This window comes from Anabrus simplex, chromosome 2 (assembly GCF_040414725.1).
Source record: "Anabrus simplex isolate iqAnaSimp1 chromosome 2, ASM4041472v1, whole genome shotgun sequence".
NCBI lineage: Eukaryota > Metazoa > Arthropoda > Insecta > Orthoptera > Tettigoniidae > Anabrus > Anabrus simplex.
Window position 1 is genome coordinate 5256670 of NC_090266.1, and position 19762 is coordinate 5276431.

At 42.5% G+C, this 19762-nt stretch overlaps 1 protein-coding gene across 1 annotated transcript in view; it reads left to right on the forward strand.

Annotated features, from left to right (window-relative positions):
- Window positions 1-19762, forward strand: part of LOC136863901 (dynein beta chain, ciliary-like) — a 5220903-nt gene that overhangs the window by 3004627 nt on the left and 2196514 nt on the right. The window contains exon 54 of the mRNA XM_068226514.1: window positions 2843-3031. Coding sequence (XP_068082615.1) covers window positions 2843-3031 — 189 coding nt within the window. The remainder of the gene's footprint in view (window positions 1-2842; window positions 3032-19762) is intronic.

A 19762-nucleotide genomic window follows, 5' to 3' on the forward strand; every position in this document is an offset into this window, starting at 1 on the left:
CTTTGTTTCGAAACAAGAGCATGTGGAATTTGCCGCCACCACATAGAGTGCAGCACTGTGCTCTCTTGATTAAAGATGGCTGCTGTGACGAGGAATTGCCTACCACCAGAGTGCAGCACGGTGCTCTGTCGATTAAAGATGGCTGCTATCAAAAAGCATTCATCAAATAATCCGCCACCACATTTCGAAGGTATGTAGCTAAAGAGGGCAGCATGGTGCTCTGTAGATTAAAGATGGCGGATAACAGCTGTCAAAAAAGCATGTAGATTTGTTTACAGATTCAAATCTCGCGCTAGTGAGGTTAAGTTGGTACCACTAAGGTTTAGACCCCTCAGAATGGCAGTACTGAGGTTAGCGATGCGTTGTTGTCTGTCAAAAAGCACGTGGATTTATTTGCCAATTCAAATCTCGCGCTTGTGAGGTTAAGTTGGTACCACTAAGGTTTAGGCCCGTTCAGATGGCAGCAGTGAGGTTAGCGATGCATTGTTGTCGATGACTGCTGTCAAAATGCTCGTGGCTTTGTTTATAAATTCAAATCTCTCGCTTGTGAGGTTAGGTTGGTACCACTAACGTTTAGGCCCGTTAAGATGGTAGCAGTGAGGTTAGCGATGCATTGTTGTCTATGAAAGCTGTCAAAAAGCACGTGGCTTTGTTTATAAATTCAAATCTCGCGCCCAAACTCAAATTTCCCGCGGGAGGAGGAGGCCTCTCCCGCGAGCCGGACGAGGAGGAGGCCCCAGAACTGTCCAATTATACTACTTCAACCGCTGACATTAATGTGTCAACGCATCCTCCGAACATGTTTTTCCTTTTAGAATTTGCTTTACGTCTCACCGTGGAGGCGATGGGATGTGGAAAGCTTAATGGTGGGATGAAGCAGACGTGGCCTTAATTATGGTACAGCCCCCCCCATTTGCATGGTGTAAAAATGGTAAACAACCGAACACCATCTTCATGGCTACGGTTAGTGGAGTCAAATCCACTCTCTCCAGAATGCAATTTCACATCTGCTCGCTACTAACCGCATGTCGAACTCTTCCGGCCCCCCGCACTTGTGAGGTACTCTCACAACAAGATGTAATTCTGCCTCAATGCCTAATGGTTAGGCAACTGGGTACCACAAAATTGCCGACTTACTCTCCCAAGTTGTGAGGTAGTCTAGATTGAAATTTTGTTCAGCTTCAGCAATTCCTTCTTACTGGACGATGACTTCAATGTTGCCTTTTAATTTTCCCCAATGAACGGTATTCTAAAGTAAGGTTCAGGGAATAATCAACACTTCCTTCTTACTCAATATGGCACCTCGGTGTTGCCAGCCTTTCTTCACATCCTGAGATCTACTCTCGAGTCACGTTTTACTTTGACCTCAATTTTGCCAGCCCCTTTACCAACTTGAGTGCTTGTGGATATTCAGGATATTGTGCAGCTTCATCTTTTTCTGTTTACACAGTTAGGGATATTATTATAGACAGCCTTCTCTATTTAATTTTAATGCATATAGATGATCAGTTTAATTATCAACTACAACGTACTCAACACATACTTGCTACTCACATACTAATCCCTGGCCGACCTAATTTATAAATATATATCTCATGAGCATTATCATCATGAATAATAATGTTCTTAAATGTTTCTTTTCCTTCTCAACATAATTTTCCGCTTTACAGTATGACAATAGCATATGGTGTTCATTTTTACCTTATTTAATTCATTGGTTCAAGAATTCCAGCAGCTCAAATTGAACATTCTATGATGACGTCTTTATAAATGGTTGTTGGTAAAGCCATGGCACTCCATTGCTGGGTGTCTTGAAGAGGACTCTAGTGGTCTCCACTAACTTCAAGTGTTAATAGCCATGTATCAATATCTTTAGAAAGTAGAATGACTTCCACTCAATTTGCTTATGTGTGATGTATATCTCTAGTTATTTAAATGCGCTACAAATAACTGGATTCATCGACGCTCTCTTTAACAATTGTTTTATGTATTCTGTTCTCGTTTCTTTTGAATGGCCTCTACACATTGAACTGTATGAAATTCCTCTGCCAGATATTACCAGGTTTGAAAGTCTGAATGGATAACAGCATCACTGTAACGCCAATGGACTTTTTACAATGTAATAATTCATTTCTTCTTACTCGCATATCTGTCAATTTAAGTTAATTTTTTTTATTGATACAGAAGTTTAACGATTGGCATATAAGATATTTGTATGTGTATGCAGTTCTTGTTTGAAGTAAGCTTGGATAGTTTACACGTATCTGTATATGTTGTTATAATAGGACAAGGGCTAATTCACTTGTTGTTTAATGCCAATAAATGATTCAAAGATTCAGGTGAAGTTGAAGCAATGGCATAATTACAGAATGTTGTAACCCAGAATATGTTATACTCTCCAGTGCTATATAATTCAAGGAATGCAGAAAGTGAAGTAGAAATTAGGACTATTGCACAATAGTTAGAACTAGGCCTACTTGGATATAGGTTAACAATTCTTCAGTATGAAACTCACAATCCTGCATGCAGCTGTAAAACTGACTGAAGTAAAAATGTCTTGCTAATTTCAGAGTTTGTGCACAGCTGAATTTTCAGTTATTGTAATTCTTTGTTTGCTGTGTCTTCACAAGGGAACTTCAATATAACATGTGACAGTTGGAGCTCCATTTCCTTCTCCTGGTCAAAGAACAGTTTTCCTTTGTTCAATCAATAATTTGAAGGAAATAATTTTTTTCGTTTTGTACGAATTATTAGATATAACGTCACCAAGTGTAATTTACTCATAATTGTACTTATTCTCAGTGACAGAGTTGATTTAGATTAAGATTCACGTTTTTTTCAGATGGAGCTATCCGGCATGTATATGAAATCTGGATTAAAGAATGTTGGGATCATGTTCCTAATGACTGATGCCCAAATTCCAAACGAACAATTCCTCGTTGTCGTTAATGACATGCTGGCGAATGGTGAAATTCCTGATTTGTTCACAGATGATGAAGTCGAGAACGTTATAGGAACAGTTCGGGGTGAGGTATGTTATGTACACTGTACGTCAGGTGGGTAGACTGTTTGACGTATATACACAATATTATTTCCAATAAGAATGAACATGAAATAACTTTCTGCAGGTTACAACGTAATAAATGGATGAAATTTGCACCACTCTAACAGCTTTGAGATTTATTTCTGGCGCTGTTCTTTGAAGAGCAGTTACGTGAACACATTTTCCATTATATCATTCAATTTAAAGAAAAACCACTTTTCTTAAGGTCATTAGATCTCACCTCAATTGACTAATCCTTAGCTTGCATCGCCTGCAACCAGGCTGAGCTGCTAGAAACATAGTGTTTTATACGTATGAGGACGCTGGAGGGGAACACGTCAGTTGTATTTGCTAAGATATCTCCTTTACCTTCGCATTTTCGCGTCAAGATGAGTCGAGGAGCAGTGTGGGTACCAAATCATTAGTCAGCATTTTTCTGCTGCGTCAGCACCCGAGGTCATTGACCCAGACCAAGGTTATTGATCCCATGACGTCATGAACACGTGACCGTGACGTCACGACCACGTGCTCTTATTTGTAAACAAAGCCACGTACTTGGCAACGTGCTTTTCGACAGCTGTCATCTTGACGGACCCTAACCTCACTTTTGAGGACAACAGAGCATCGCTAACCTCACTGCAGCCATCTTGACGTGGCTAAATATCATTGTTATCACCTTAAGCACGTGGTGGTGCTGATTATAAGGTCTACGTGCTTTTTGACACCTGCCATGAAGACAGCTGCCATCTTTAACCACGTGAGCGCGGAATTTAAAATCCACGTGCTTTGACAGCTGTTAAACTGACCCTGACCTCACTCATATGGCCATCAGAACATCGCTAACCTCACCACTGCCATCTCGATGGGCTAAGCATCATTGCTACCACCTTACAAATATAGTGGCGCAGCATTTAAAATCCACGTGCTTTTTGACAGCTGACAGGTCCTAACCACGTGCACCTGTTTTAGCGTGGAGTTTAAACAAGTGAACACGGCTAACCTCACTGCTGCCAACTTGACGGTGCTAAAACTGACTCTTGCCACCTTGTGCACATAGGGGCGCGGAATTTGAAATCCACGTGCTTTTGACATCTGAATTTATTCACGTGAACGTGGCTAACCTCTGTACCGCCACCTGCTGCTACCTAGGGGTACGTAATTTAAAATCAACATGCTTCTTGAAAGGTACGCCTGAAATGTTGACAGACCCTAATCTCACTGCTGTTATCATGGAACGTGCATTTTAAAATCCTCCGTGCTTTTTAACCAGCTGTCACATCGTAACCATGTGCACTTGTTTTGCCACGGAGTTTAAACAAGTGAACATGGCTTACCCCAGTGCTGGCATCTTGACAGACCCTAACCTCGCTCTTAGCACCCTATGCACGTAGAGGCGCAGAATTAAAATTTATCTTGAAGGGACTTAGCCACGCCGCGGAATTTGAGGACATAGCCAGGGAGCGTAACAACAGGCAATCTGCCCCTTTTAGTAGTATGGCAGTGATAGTACAATGAGTGTCCAATCTGAGGCCGCGGAGCTGGTCAAGTGACCGCTGACTCAGCAGCGCGTGAAAATTTGAATTGGGCCTGCTCAAAATTTTAATTTGTAAGCAAAGCCACGTGTTCTTGAATGCCACGTGCTTTTTGACAGCCGTCAAGCTGCCATCTTTAAACAACAGACTATTGCGAACCTCAGTGCTGCCATCTTAACAGCACTAATCTTGATAACTGCTACCTTCGCCGCGTGCTCTGGTTCATAATTAAACCCACGTGCTTTTTCGACAACTTCAGTGCTGCCATCCTTACGTCACTAAACCTCATATGCACGTGGTGGCGGGTAATTTAAAATATCCACGTGCTTTTTTGGTAGCTGTAAAGCTGACAGCTACAATCTTTAAGCAACAGACTATCGCTAACTTCAGTGAATCTTCTGAACACATACTTACCAACATAAAGCGAGCGACTCTTCTCAACCTTAGAGAACCTAGTTTTAGGTATACTTAAACCAAGCTGCTGTTTTCAGCACTCTAAGACTTTGTTATGGTACTTACTATCTTAAACTCAGCTGCTGTTACTTACAACAGGTGTTGAGAACACCGACTGCTGTGTTCAAAACATGTTTATTAGTAGTATAATTGGGGGATTCGGGCGCCTCCTCCTCCTTTGAATTCTGGCGGGAAATTTGAATTTTGGCGGGAGATTTCAATTTTGGCGGGAGATTTGAATTTGTAAACAAAGCCACGTGCTTTTTGACAGCAGTCATCGACAACAACGCATCGTTAACCTCACTGCTGCCATCTTGATGGGCTTAAACCTCACTAGTGCCAACTTAACCTAACTAGCGTGAGGTAAACAAAGCCACGTGTTTTTTGACAGCCACGTGCTTTTTGACAGACAACAACGCATCGCTAACCTCAGTACTGCCACCTTGACGGGCCTAAACCTCAGTAGTGCCAACTTAACCTAACTAGCGCGAGGTAAACAAAGCCACGTGCTTTTTGACAGCCACGTGCTTTTTTGACAGCTGTCACTTAACCTAACTAGTGCGAGATAAACAAAGCCACGTGTTTTTCAACAGCCACGTGCTTTTTGACAGACAACAACGCATCGCTAACCTCAGTACTGCCATCTTGACGGGTCTAAACCTTAGTGGTACCAATTTAACCTAACTAGCGCGTGGTAAACAAAGTCACGTGCTTTTTGACAGCCACGTGCTTTTTTGACAGCTGTCATCCGCCATCTTTAAACTACAGAGCACTGTGCTGCCCTCTTTAGATGTAAAATTCGTCACCTGTCATCGGCAGTGCTGCCATCTTGACGGGCCTAAACCTTAGTGCTACCAACTTAACCTCACTAGCGTGAGATAAACAAAGCCACGTGCAGCTGTCATCCGCCATCTTTAATCACAGTGCTGCTCTCTTTAGCTACTTACCTTTGAAATGTGGTGGCGGATAATTTGAAAAATGCTTTTTGACAGCAGCCATCTTTGAGCACCGTACTGCCCTCTTTAGCTACTTACCTTTGAAATGTGGTGGCGGTAAATTCCACGTGCTTTACAAACCTATATGCTTTTCTGACAGCTGTCATCCGCCAACTTTATTCCAGAGAGAACAGTGCTGCAATCTTTGTGGTGGCGGCAAATTCCACGTGCTCTTGTTTGGAAACAAATCAACATGTTTTTTTTGACAGCTGTCAACCGCCATCTTTAATCACCGTGCTGCCCTCTTTAGCTACTTACCTTTGAAATGTGGTGGCGGTAAATTCCACGTGCTTTACAAACCTATATGCTTTTCTGACACCTGTCATCCGCCATCTTTAATCCAGAGAGAACAGTGCTGCCCTCTATGTGGTGGCGGCAAATTCCACGTGCTCTTGTTTGGAAACAAAGCCATGTGCTTTTTTGACAGCTATCATCCGCCATCTTTAATCAACAGAGAACCGTGCTGCAGGCAATTTCGTCAGTTGTCATCCGCCATCTTTAATCCACAGAACACCGTGCTGCCCTCTTTATGGCTACTATCTTAAGCACGTAGTAGCGGGCAATTTGAAAAGTTCTGTTAGCTATCATCCGCCATCTTTAATCAAGAGAGCACCGTGCTGCCATCTTTAGCTAGATACCTTTGAAATGTGGCGGCGGATAATTTGAAAAAATGCTTTTTGACAGCAGCTATCTTTGAGCACCGTGCTACCCTCTATGTGGTGGCGGCAAATTCTACATGCTCTTGTTTGGAAACAAAGCCACATGCTCTTTTGACAGCTGTCACCCGCCATCTTTAACCAACAGAGCACTATGCTGCTATCATGCGGGCAATTTCGTTATCTGTCATCCGACATCTTTAATGAACAGAGCACCGTGCTGCCCTCATGCGGGGGCAATTTCGTTAGCTGTCATCCGCCATCTTTTAATGAACAGAGCACCGTGCTGCTCTCTGTAGTAGCGGGTAATTTGAAAAGTTCTTTTAGCTGTCATCCGCCATCTTTGAGCACCGTGCTGCCATCTATGTGGTGGCGGCAAATTCCACGTGCTTTACAAACTCACGCGCAGCTGTCATCCGCCATCTTACATCGCAAACCTCAGTGCTACACTCTTTAGTTGAAAAATGGTGGTGGATAATTTAAAAAGAAAAATTCTACAGCAGCCATCTCTCGACACTAATTGCACAAGTTGGTGGCTATACATGACTCCTTAAAGGTTCTTATGCAAGATGATCGGTATACATAGACGCACTTGGGATGCTTACGCAAGATGGCGGTTATACAAGGCTCCTTATGAGACACCCTAGGGATGCTTGCGCGAGATGGTGGTTGCTCTTATGAGGCGGCTTAAGGATCCTTGGCTAGAGACGCCCTAAGGATGCTTGCGCAAGATAGCGCATGCAATATGGAGGCTATACATAGCTCCTTATGAGACAGCCAGTACTCAATACAACATGTGATCAGAACTTTGATTGATGTGTTCAGAACACAAAATAAGTAGAATCGAACACTGTACTCGATACAACATGTGATTAAAACATTGTCTGGTGTGTTCAGAACACTACATAAGTAGAATCGAACGCTGTACAACATGTTAGGGGATCCCTTTGTTCTAAGAAGATCAGATTGAAACATAAGAAGACTAGAATTGAACACTGCACTCGATGTCGTTACATGTGATCAGAACAATGATTGATGTGTTCAGATCACTAAACAAGTAGAACCGAACACTGTACAACATGTTAGGGGATACCTTTGTTCTAAGAAGATCAGATTGAAACATAACAAGACTAGAATTGAACACAGCACTCGATACAACATGTAATCAGAACATTGATTGATGTGTTCAGATCACTAAACAAGTAGAACCGAACACTGTACAACATGTTAGGGGATACCTTTGTTCTAAGAAGATCAGATTGAAACATAACAAGACTAGAATTGAACACTGCACTCGATACAACATGTAATCAGAACATTGATTGATGTGTTCAGATCACTAAACAAGTAGAACCGAACACTGTACAACATGTTAGGGGATACTTTGTTCTAAGAAAATTAGATTGAAACTAACAAGACTAGAATCGAACACTGCACTCGATGTCGTTAACCTTAACATGTGATCGGATACAACATGTTAGGGGATAGCTTTGTCCTAAGAACCGAACACTGTACAACATGTTAGGGGATACCTTTGTTCTAAGAAGATCAGATTGAAACATAACAAGACTAGAATTGAACACTGCACTCGATACAACATGTAATCAGGACATTGATTGATGTGTTCAGATCACTAAACAAGTAGAACCGAACACTGTACAACATGTTAGGGGATACCTTTGTTCTAAGAAAATTAGATTGAAACTAACAAGACTAGAATCGAACACTGCACTCGATGTCGTTAACCTTAACATGTGATCCGATACAACACGTTAGGGGATACCTTTGTTCTAAAAAAATTAGATTGAAACATAGCAAGCCTAGAATCGAACACTGTTCAACTTCAATGATTTACCTAGTGTAAAACACACACTGTGCACATATCGCATAGCTATCTCGCCTAGTATGAAAATCAAACAAAACACACTGTGCACATATCGCATAGCTAACACTTCAAATGATTTGCTTAGTAGGAAAGCCTCTGTGAATTTACTGAACGTCGATTTGCGAATAGCGTTGTGGACTCATTTAGTACTATCCCTCTTATCTTTAAATCGTTAGAAACTGAGTCTAAACATCGTGGTCTTTGTCTACCTCTACTTCCCTTGCCCTCCATAGCAGAGACCATTAATCTCATTCGCCTCACATTACCGAAGCCGGTTTATGCGTACATCTTCATAAATCGAGTTCATTCCTAAATTAGCCTTTAACTCCTCATTCCGAGTACCCTCCTGCCATTGTTCCCTCTTGTTTGTAACAGCAAACATTGTTGCTACTTTCATGTCTGTTACTTCTAACTTATGAATAAGATATCCTGAGTCCACCCAGCTTTCGCTCCCGTAAAGGAAAGTTGGTCTCAAAACAGACCGATGTAAAGATAGATTCGTCCGGGAATTAACTTCCTTCTTACAGAATACTGTTGATCTCAACTGAGAGCTCGCTGCCTTAGCTTTACTACACCTTGATTCAATCTCACTTACTATATTACCATCCTGGGAGAACACACAACCTAAATACATGAAATTATCGACCTGTTCTAGCTTTGTATCACCAATCCGGTATTCAATTCTGTTGAATTTCTTACCTACTGACATCAATTTAGTCTTTAATTTTCATACCATACTCATTGCACTTATTTTCAAGTTCCAAGATATTAGACTGCAGGCTTTCGGCACAATCTGCCATTAAGAACAAGTCGTCAGCATAGGCCAAACTGCTTACTACATTTCCACCTAACTGAATCCCTCCCTGCCATTTTATACCTTTCAGCAAATGATCCATGTAAACTACGAACTGCAAAGGTGAAAGATTACAGCCTTGTCTAACCCCTGTAACTACCCTGAACCAAGAACTCATTCTACCATCAATTCTCACTGAAGCCCAATTGTCAACATAAATGCCTTTGATTGATTTTAATAATCTACCTTTAATTCCATAGCCCCCAGTATGGCGAACATCTTTTCCCTCGGTACCCTGTCATATGCTTTCTCTAGATCTACGAAACATAAACACAACTGCCTATTCCTCTCGTAGAGAAAAACATTTCTAAGTGTTTTTAAGTTGATTTGTAGCAAAAATTATTAAATGCAGATTCAGAATATCCAGTTAGTCGTTGATGTTCATTACATGTTGATTAGACCCTCAAGTAACCTCAGATACATCTTTCCAGCTACTATGGGAGGGGTTGTCGTGGTGATGGACGTCGCAGATTAGAAGTATATGCACAGTCACCAGATGAGTTGGTGGTAGGGACACCGCACTGCAGCCTTTGCCAGGAAGACGTACTCCGGCGCGCCGTTCACAAGGAGGCCTTACTAGAGCGAAGAGGGCCCATTCTTCTCTCTTGTGTCCCTCACCCGATGTTGCAGTACGGCGGCAAACGGCTGAGGGGGCACTGAAACTGTAAGATCTCGGCGGCAGGAAAGCGTTGTTGTTTGAGATATGAGAGTACGATCTTTATTGGTGATGCAGTAGCCTATATTAAATAACTTACTGTCGTGTGTCCTTTGTGAACTAACCTAGACACTATTTCTTTCCTTTCATTTTTCTTTTGCACAGAATAAGTTATCTTATTTTTCCTTTTCTTTTCATTATTTAGTAAAAAATGCCTAAGCGGTGCGCGTGTAGGAACTGTGGGTGTGGCCAGGCATTAAGGAGTATAAGGGAGGAGTTGGAGAGTTTAGGGAGATAATTAGGATTCTCTCAGAGGACAGGAAGGAAGGTAGGCCTCCAAACAATATACCAATGTACATGATACAGTAGGTGAAATAGATGGATTGGAGGAAATGGGGGTATTGTGGAAGTCAGGTGGTCTAATGTTTTAAGGGGAAGGAGACTGCAGGCTAAGGGCTCCATTCAGGTTCAAAATTCAGGACAGGTGTCGGTGTGAAATCGGTACGAGTCACTGCAGGTAGAACAACCGAGGGAAGATGAGAAACAGGGAACTGTTGCCAAGAAGTTTGGAAGTAGGAGAAAGGGAAGAGGTAGGAAAGGGAAATGTGGAGTAGTGGATAGGAAAAGACAGGTGGAACAAGGTCATGGGTTGGAGAAAAGGGAGGAGGAAGTAGCTTCTGCAGCAAGTAGCTTCTGCAGCTGTCAGGAAAGATAGGACTAACCAGGAGGGGAGGGGATCAAACGAGGTGGGTAGGGTTGAGGCTCTGGTCATGGGGGATTCTATCGTTTGACATGTCGGGAAAGTGTGTAGAGGAAAGGGTACCAGGGTAGAGTGTTATCCAGGAATTAGGTTAGACAGATGCTGAAGAAATTAGAAGAGAAGGAGTAGGGAAAGGAGAAAGTGGTAGTGTTTCACGTTGGTACTAACAACGTACGACTTGCAGGTATAAGTACCAACATATTTGGGTATGTGTGGGATCTGGTAAATGCAGCACGGATGAAGTTTAAGGAAGCGGAGGTTGTTATCAGTGGAATACGGTGTAGGAGCGATGCTCACTGGAAGGTGATTGGGGATTTTTTTTTTGCTAGTTGCTTTACGTCGCACTGACACAGATATGTCTTATGGCGACGCTGTTGCAGGGAAGGGCTAGGAGTGGGAAGGAAGCGGCCGTGGCCTCAATTAAGGTACAGCCCCAGCATTTGCCTGGTGTGGATTGGGGATTTAAATGAGACTATGGAGTGGGTATGTGGGAAACTGGGAGTGAAATTTCTAGATCCTAATGGGTGTGTAGGAGTTAGGGATCTGCGCTGAGATGGCCTTCACTTAAACCGCAGTGGTACATGTAAGTTAGGAAATTTGTTTAGAAGTGTTATAGGGAGGTGCATTCAGGGAAACAGGGTGCGCTAGGCAGCGGTGTTAAGGGAACAGGGAACTGGAAATCAAGTAGGGATGACATAAAACTGTTAGTACTCAACTGTAGAAGTATTGCAAAGAATGGAATAGAATTAAGTAATTTAATATATATATATATATATATATATATATATATATATATACCATATATTGTAATAGGAGTTGAACGATGGCTGAGAAATCACATAATGGATGCAGAAATTTTCTCACGGAACTGAAGGGTGTATCATAGGGATATTTATTTATTTATTTATTTATTTATTTATTTATTTATTTATTTATTTATTTATTTATTTATTTATTTATTTATGTATTTATTTATTTATTTATTTATTTATTTATTTATTTATTTATTTATTTATTTATTTATTTATTTATTTATTTATTGACTTTAGCAGTGTCGAAGTTAGGGCTCGTGGCCCTCCCTTACACTTAACCACATAATTAATCTACAGATAATACATATACAAAATAAATGTACTATTATATCATAAAATCAAAGATAAGCTAAAAATTACAGATTTGGACAATATACACTGATTGACAGAGCAAATGCAACACCTAGGAGGAGTGGTTCGAAAGGGATGAAAGTTGTGGAAAAAAACAGAGACGGCACGGACGAATAATTGATGTTTATTTCAAACCGATATGCAGGTTACACAATGCGCACGGCATCGACTCAGTAGGATGTAGGACCACCGCGAGCGGCGATGCACGCAGAAACACGTCGAGGTACAGAGTCAATAAGAGTGCGGAGGGTGTCCTGAGGGATGGTTCTCCATTCTCTGTCAACCATTTGCCACAGTTGGTCGTCCGTACGAGGCTGGGGCAGAGTTTGCAAACGGCGTCCAATGAGATCCCACACGTGTTCGATTGGTGAGAGATCCGGAGAATACGCTGGCCACGGAAGCATCTGTACACCTCGTAGAGCCTGTTGGGAGATGCGAGCAGTGTGTGGGCGGGCATTATCCTGCTGAAACAGAGCATTGGGCAGCCCCTGAAGGTACGGGAGTGCCACCGGCCGCAGCACATGCTGCACGTAGCGGTGGGCATTTAACGTGCCTTGAATACGCACTAGAGATGACGTGGAATCATACGCAATAGCGCCCCAAACCATGATGCCGCGTTGTCTAGCGGTAGGGCGCTCCACAGTTACTGCCGGATTTGACCTTTCTCCACGCCGATGCCACGCTCGTCTGCGGTGACTATCACTGACAGAACAGAAGCGTGACTCGTCGGAGAACACGACGTTCCGCCATTTCCTCATCCAAGTCGCTCTAGCCCGGCACCATGCCAGGCGTACACGTCTATGCTGTGGAGTCAATGGTAGTCTTCTGAGCGGACGCCGGGAGTGCAGGCCTCCTTCAACCAATCGACGGGAAATTGTTCTGGTCGATATTGGAACAGCCAGGGTGTCTTGCACATGCTGAAGAATGGCGGTTGACGTGGAGTGCGGGGCTGCCACCGCTTGGCGGCGGATGCGCCGATCCTCGCGTGCTGACGTCACTCGGGCTGCACCTGGACCCCTCGCACGTGCCACATATCCCTGTGCCAACCATCTTCGCCACAGGCGCTGCACCGTGGCCACATCCCTATGGGTATCGGCTGCGATTTGACGAAGCGACCAACCTGCCCTTCTCAGCCCGATCACCATACCCCTCGTAAAGTCGTCTGTCTGCTGGAAATGCCTCCGTTGACGGCGGCCTGGCATTCTTAGCTATACACGTGTCCTGTGGCACACGACAACACGTTCTACAATGACTGTCGGCTGAGAAATCACGGTACGAAGTGGGCCATTCGCCAACGCCGTGTCCCATTTATCGTTCGCTACGTGCGCAGCACAGCGGCGCATTTCACATCATGAGCATACCTCAGTGACGTCAGTCTACCCTGCAATTGGCATAAAGTACTGACCACTCCTTCCTGGTGTTGCATTTGCTCTGTCAGTCAGTGTATAATGAAGAAAGAAAGCAGAGTTCAACAAACAAAATAGAATAAAATTTGGGGCGTATAGATAATGAGAGACAAAGTCATAATATAAAAGTAAAATACAAACTGAAAATAGCAATGCAAAAGAGAACACAATAAGTAATAAAGTAAATGGAATTATAAGTACGGCCATAAAATTGATCTATGTACATGAGTAAGAAGCTAAAATTATGTATATTACACTATAATAATAATAATAATAATAATAATAATAATAATAATAATAATACTAATAATAATAATAATAATAATAATAATAATAATAATAATAATAATAATAATAATAATAATAATAAACATAATAATAAAAATCACAATCACACAAGCTATCATACGTCATCATACACACGAAACAATCAGTGGTATTCAACAGGTAATCTCTACATGCAGTCTTAAATTTCGGCATTGAGTTTGAGTTCCTGACACCAGCTGGGATTGAATTCCAAAGTCGTGACCCAGCCACAACGAAGGATCTGTTACATATTGATGAGTGGTTGACGGGAATAGCGAGGGAAGTGCCAGATCTAGTGTTACAATTATGGAATGAGGATAGTAAACGGAATATTGAAGAGATGTATTTGGGTAGATTTTCCTTCTGAGTTCGATATATCAACGTAAGTACATGGAATTTCCCTCGCCTCTCTGGTTTCAGCCAGCAAAGAAATATGTAGCTAGGGGTTATGTGAGCATCGCAACTCAAGTTAAAAACAAATCGAAGACCAGTGTTCAATGCTCGTTGAAGTTTCATAGTTTGCTCACGGGTTGCATCAATGAGGACAATGTCGCAGTAGTCAAGTATTGGTAGTATCAAAGTTTGGAGTATTTTTATCTTTACGTCTTGTGGCAAAATGTCCTTATGTCGTTTTAGAGGGTGTAACGTCGCGTAAATCTTTCTACATGTTTTTCTTACATGTGCAGACCAGTCAAGAGTTTCAGTTAGGGTCATACCTAGGTTCTTCACTTCCTTACTGAACGGGATTACGGTGGCATTTAATGTCACCGGAGGAATAGCATAATTTTTATACATGATGTTTAATCATTTCTAAGAACCGATTATAATTGTTTGAGTTTTTTTGGTGTTGAGGAGGAGAGAGTTTTCACTGGCGTACGCACTGAGTTGTTGAAGGTCAGAGTTAATATCTCTTATTGCATTCGATATATCATTTATATTAACGTGGCAGTAAATCTGGAGGTCGTCGGCAAAGAGGTGTACTTTATTTTAGAGGAGATATCATTTATATAGAGGACAAACAAAAGGGGGCCAAGAACAGAACCTTGGAGGGTTCCTGCCTTCCGGAGTCGCCACTGAGAAGCAGTATCTTGTACTGTAACACGTTGCATACGATCTGTGAGATATGCGGTGAAAAATTTTAAACAATATTACCGAAGAACGATTTCAGCTTCATCAGCAATGTCTGGATGTTTATCGTGCCAGAAGCACTGCTGAAGTCAAGGAGTGTGAGTATTGTCACTTGTCTTTCGTCCATTGCTTGTCTGATGTCCTCAGTCACTTTGAGTAAGGCAGTGGCTGTGCTATGGCCCTTCTTGAAGCCAGATTGCAGGGGGTCAAGAAGAGAGTGAGCCTGAAGGTATTCCAAAATTTGCGCATGTACCAACCGTTCTAACTCTTTGGAGAGAGCGGGGAGAATCGAAATGGGACGGTAATCGGATAGGAGTTTCGAACCTGGGTTTTTAGGAAGTGGAATTACATTGGTGTACTTCCAAATTGTCGGTAATGTGCCGTTTTTGAGACAGTAATTAAAAATATGGGTGAGAATGGGTATAATAGCGCCAATAATATTATGTATGAAAGTAATAGGAATTTCGTCAACACCGCTTGTTTTGTATTTAATAGCATACAAGACTTTCTTAACTTCATTAGACAAAGCAGGGGCGATTTTGTGGGACAGGTGTTGGGACGTTATTTGCGTGTGGTCTGTTAAGCGGATTAGGCTAAGCTCTCTCTTCCGTGAAATACTCATTTATGTCGTCGAGTGGAATGGCAGGTACCTGCAGCTGTTCATGTGTTTTTCCTATGCCCATGGCTCGGAGATGCCTCCAGGCACTAGCCGTATTTAGGTTACTTACTGATTCGCGAACATATTTAAATTTAAGATTACGGATGATTTGTTTAGTTTTATTCCTAATTATTCTATACTGTTCATAGTCATTTGGGTCCTGAGTACGTTTGGAATGTCGGTAAAGAGCATCACGTTGAGACATCATATTTTTAACTGCAGGGGTTAGGCATGGATTAGGTTTGCGGGATATTCTGATCTGTCTTTTCGGTGCATGTTTGTTGTATAGATTGTGTATCAACTAATTAAATATATTTATTTTTTCATCAGTGTCTGTCAGATTTAAAATGCTATTCCATGGAAGATTGTAGGCATCGTGTCTTAATTCATAGATGTCGATATCATTCATATTCCTGCACGTTATATCCCTAGGTTTATATTTTGGAACGCGAAGTGAGTACGCGGGTGAACACGCCCGGTACTGAAATGTGTCCGTGGGATACCACTTTCTGAGGATTGTTTGTTACTCTGAGATCTATTAAGGTGTGGGAAATGTTGTTGGCAGTACGTACGTGGTTTGTAGGGTCAGAGGGAAGGATGGTAAGGTCACATGAGGAAAACAAGTCTTCTAGTTTCTTAGTATCGTATTTCTTCGTAAGTAGATTTGTATTGAAGTCGCGTAATGTAATGATATGTTGATAGGCTGGTAGCAAGTTAAGTAGGTGCGTTTCAAACTCGGTCAAGTATGATACTTTAGGTGGTCGGTAAACCACTCCCATAAGTATTTTCTGTCCACTAGCAACTACTTCAACGAACATAAACTCCGTTCTCGGCAATTGACCGGTCGAAGAGGTACAAATGACACGGCTCTTCAGGTCATTTCTACAGTAGAGAAAAATACCTCCACCCCTCTTATTTGTACGATCATGGCGGTAGAGGTTATATCCATCAAGACGAACCATGTTGTTTGGAATTGATGGCGATAACCAGCTTTCACTAATACCTATCAAATGGACGCATTTTTTGTTAAATATAGCCTGAATTTCGTCAATGTGTGCGGGCAAGCTTAGGCTGTTCAAGTGACAACACTGGAGATTATGAGGATATAGTGAAAGTTCTTGTTTCAAAAGGTTACCGGCATCTATGTTCTGTGAAGGAGTGAGGGGTGTGCTATTCTTAGAGAGGTCATTGTCATGAGGAAATACCGAAGCTACCTGACAAATGGGCATACTTTAACTGAGACAAAAAAGAATCTTACCTGGATTTCCTGAAGAAATGGACTGCTGACTGGTTAAGGCACCACACACACACACACAATCACACACGTATGTCTAATAATAATAATAATAATAATAATAATAATAATAATAATAATAATAATAGTATAATTGGACAGTTCTGGCGCCACCACCGCCACCGGGCTCCCAGAGGCCACCTCCACCACCACCACTGCCAGAGGCCTCCCAGAACCTCATCCACCACTACCACAGCCAGAGGCCTCCCAGAGGCCTCCTCCACCACCACCACTGCCAGAGGCCTCCCAGAACCTCATCCACCACCACCACAGCCAGAGGACTCCCAGAGGCCTCCTCCACCACCCGCGGGAAATTTGAATTTGTAAACAAAGCCACGTGCTTTTTGACAGCTGTCATCGACAACAACGCATCGCTAACATCAGTACTGCCATCCTGACGGGCCTAAACCTCAGTAGTGCCAACTTAACCTAACTAGCGCGAGGTAAACAAAGCCACGTGCTTTTTGACAGCCACGTGCTTTTTTGACACCTGTCATCCGCCATCTTTAAACTACAGAGCACTGTGCTGCCCTCTTTATCGTAGTAGATGTAAAATTCGTCACCTGTCATCGGCAGTGCTGCCATCTTGGCGGGCCTAAACCTTAGTGCTACCAACTTAACCTCACTAGCGTGAGATAAACAAATCCACGTGCAGCTGTCATCCGCCATCTTTAATCCATAGAGCACAGTGCTGCCCTCTTTAGCTACTTACCTTCCACGTGCAGCTGTCAACCACCATCTTTAATGAATAGAGCACTGTGCTGCTATCATGCGGACAATATCGTCAGCTGTCATCCGCCATCTTTAATCTACAGTGCACCGTGCTGCCCTCTTTATGACATGTAGTAGCGGACAATTTGAAAAGTTCTGTTAGCTGTCATCCGCCATCTTTAATCAAGAGAGCACAGTGCTGCCATCTTTAGCTAGATACCTTTGAAATGCGGTGGCGGCAACTTGAAAAATTCCACGTGCTCTTGTTTAGTAAACAAACCCACGCTTTTTTTGTCAGCTGTCATCCGCCATCTTACATCGCAAACCTCAGTGCTACACTCTTTAGGTACATACCTTTGAAATATGGTGGCGGGTAATTTAAAAAGAAAAATTCTACAGCAGCCATCTCTCGGCGCTAATTGCACAAGATGGTGGCTATACATGACTCTTTGTAGGTGCTTATGCAAGATGGCCGCTATACATAGGTTCTTATGAAACGCCCTTGGGATGCTTGCGCAAGATGGCGGTTATACATGGCTCCTTATGAGATGCCCTAGGGATGCTTGCTCAAGTTGGCGGTTGCTCTTATGAGGCGGCTTAACGGTCCTTGCACAAGATGGCTAGAGACGCCTTAAGGATGCTTGCGCAAGATGGCGGACGCAAGATGGCGGCTATACACGACTCCTTATGAGACCCCTTGAGGGTGCTTGCGCAAGATGGCTGCTGATCTTATGAAGAAAGCTAGCTTAGAGGCTAACGCGTCGTGCTAGTTCGATTCATTAAATTTGGGGCTTAAATGCAAAATGTTAAATATCTCGAAAGCGGTGCATCGTAGAGCAAAACGGACAAAATTTTTCTGCCCAGTACCTCGGTTCGCAGTACGGGGAACAAGAAAAACATAGTCTAATGATGAGATCAACGGTTCGGTTCCTACATAGGCTCTTTGGCTTTCGCTCTGTTTTAGCTTGTATTGAAGCAAGTCTTCGTAACATGATCAGGTTTAGCTATGGTAGAGAGTATAACGTGCCGTGCAGGTTCGATTCATTTAATTTAGGGCTTAAATGCAAAATGTTAAATATCTCGAAAACGGTGCATCGCAGAGCAAAACCTGATACCTAGGTTTGCAGTATAAGGAACAAGAAAAAAACATAGTCTAATGATGAGATCGACAGTTCGATCCCTACTTAGGCCCTTTGGCATTTGCAGCTATCTAATTCTACAAGATGGCGGCTATACATAGCTTCATATGTGACAGCTTAAGAGCGCTTGCACAAGATGGCTGCTGCTCTTATGAGACGCCCTAGGGGTGCTTGCGCAAGGTAGCAGCGACAAGACGGTGATTATACACAGCTCCTTATGATACGGCCTAGAGGTGCTCACACAAGATGGTGGCTGCTCTGATGAAGAAAGCTAGCTTTGTATCGTGCAGGTATCTTTACAGCACTAAACCTCATACCTTTGAAATGTGGTGGCGGGTAATTTGAAAAATTTTACGTGCTTTTTCTTAACAGCAGCTATCTTTAAACAATAGCGGCTATACATAAGCTGTTAAGGCCTCCTCTTATGTCAAGGCATAGCTCTATCGAACAAGTTTAAACCTGCATCGGGATAGCTAGAGTAAGCACATGCTGCAGTGATGACGTCATTATACATGTTTAGATTTGCAAATCACTAAAGAAACATAACAAGACTAGAATCGAACACTGCACTCTATGCCGTTAACTTTATCATGTGATCGGAACATTGATTGAAGTGTTTAGAACGCTAAATAAGTAGAACCGAACACTGTACTCGATACAACAGGTGTTTAGAACATGTCAGGGGATACCTTTGTTCTAAGAAGATTAGGTTACTGCACATTCCTTGTAGGGCTAATAGGCTAAAGGGCTAATAGGTAAAAGGGCAAAAGGGCTAATGGGCTAAAGGGCTAAAGGCCTAGGGTGCCTCTCCTCTCTTTATCCGGGCTTGAGACCGGCTCTACAACTCGAGGTGGAGTTAAAACCCTAAGGAAGGAAGAATGTTGGGAAATAATCTACACGAATATAGCTACTCGATCGACTATATACTACAGATGGATGACTTAGGTGAGGGTAAGCGCTTACTTAATAATACCAACACGACGTAATTCATGCTCTATTTCAAAAATATCTTCTTTGTACAGAGTGTAACCAGCATCATGATAGGCTCTTAGCAGTTGTAAACGTTTTACGGGTACGTTGGGGTCTTTACAGTACCTTATATCTACGTAGGGTAACAGAGGCTCG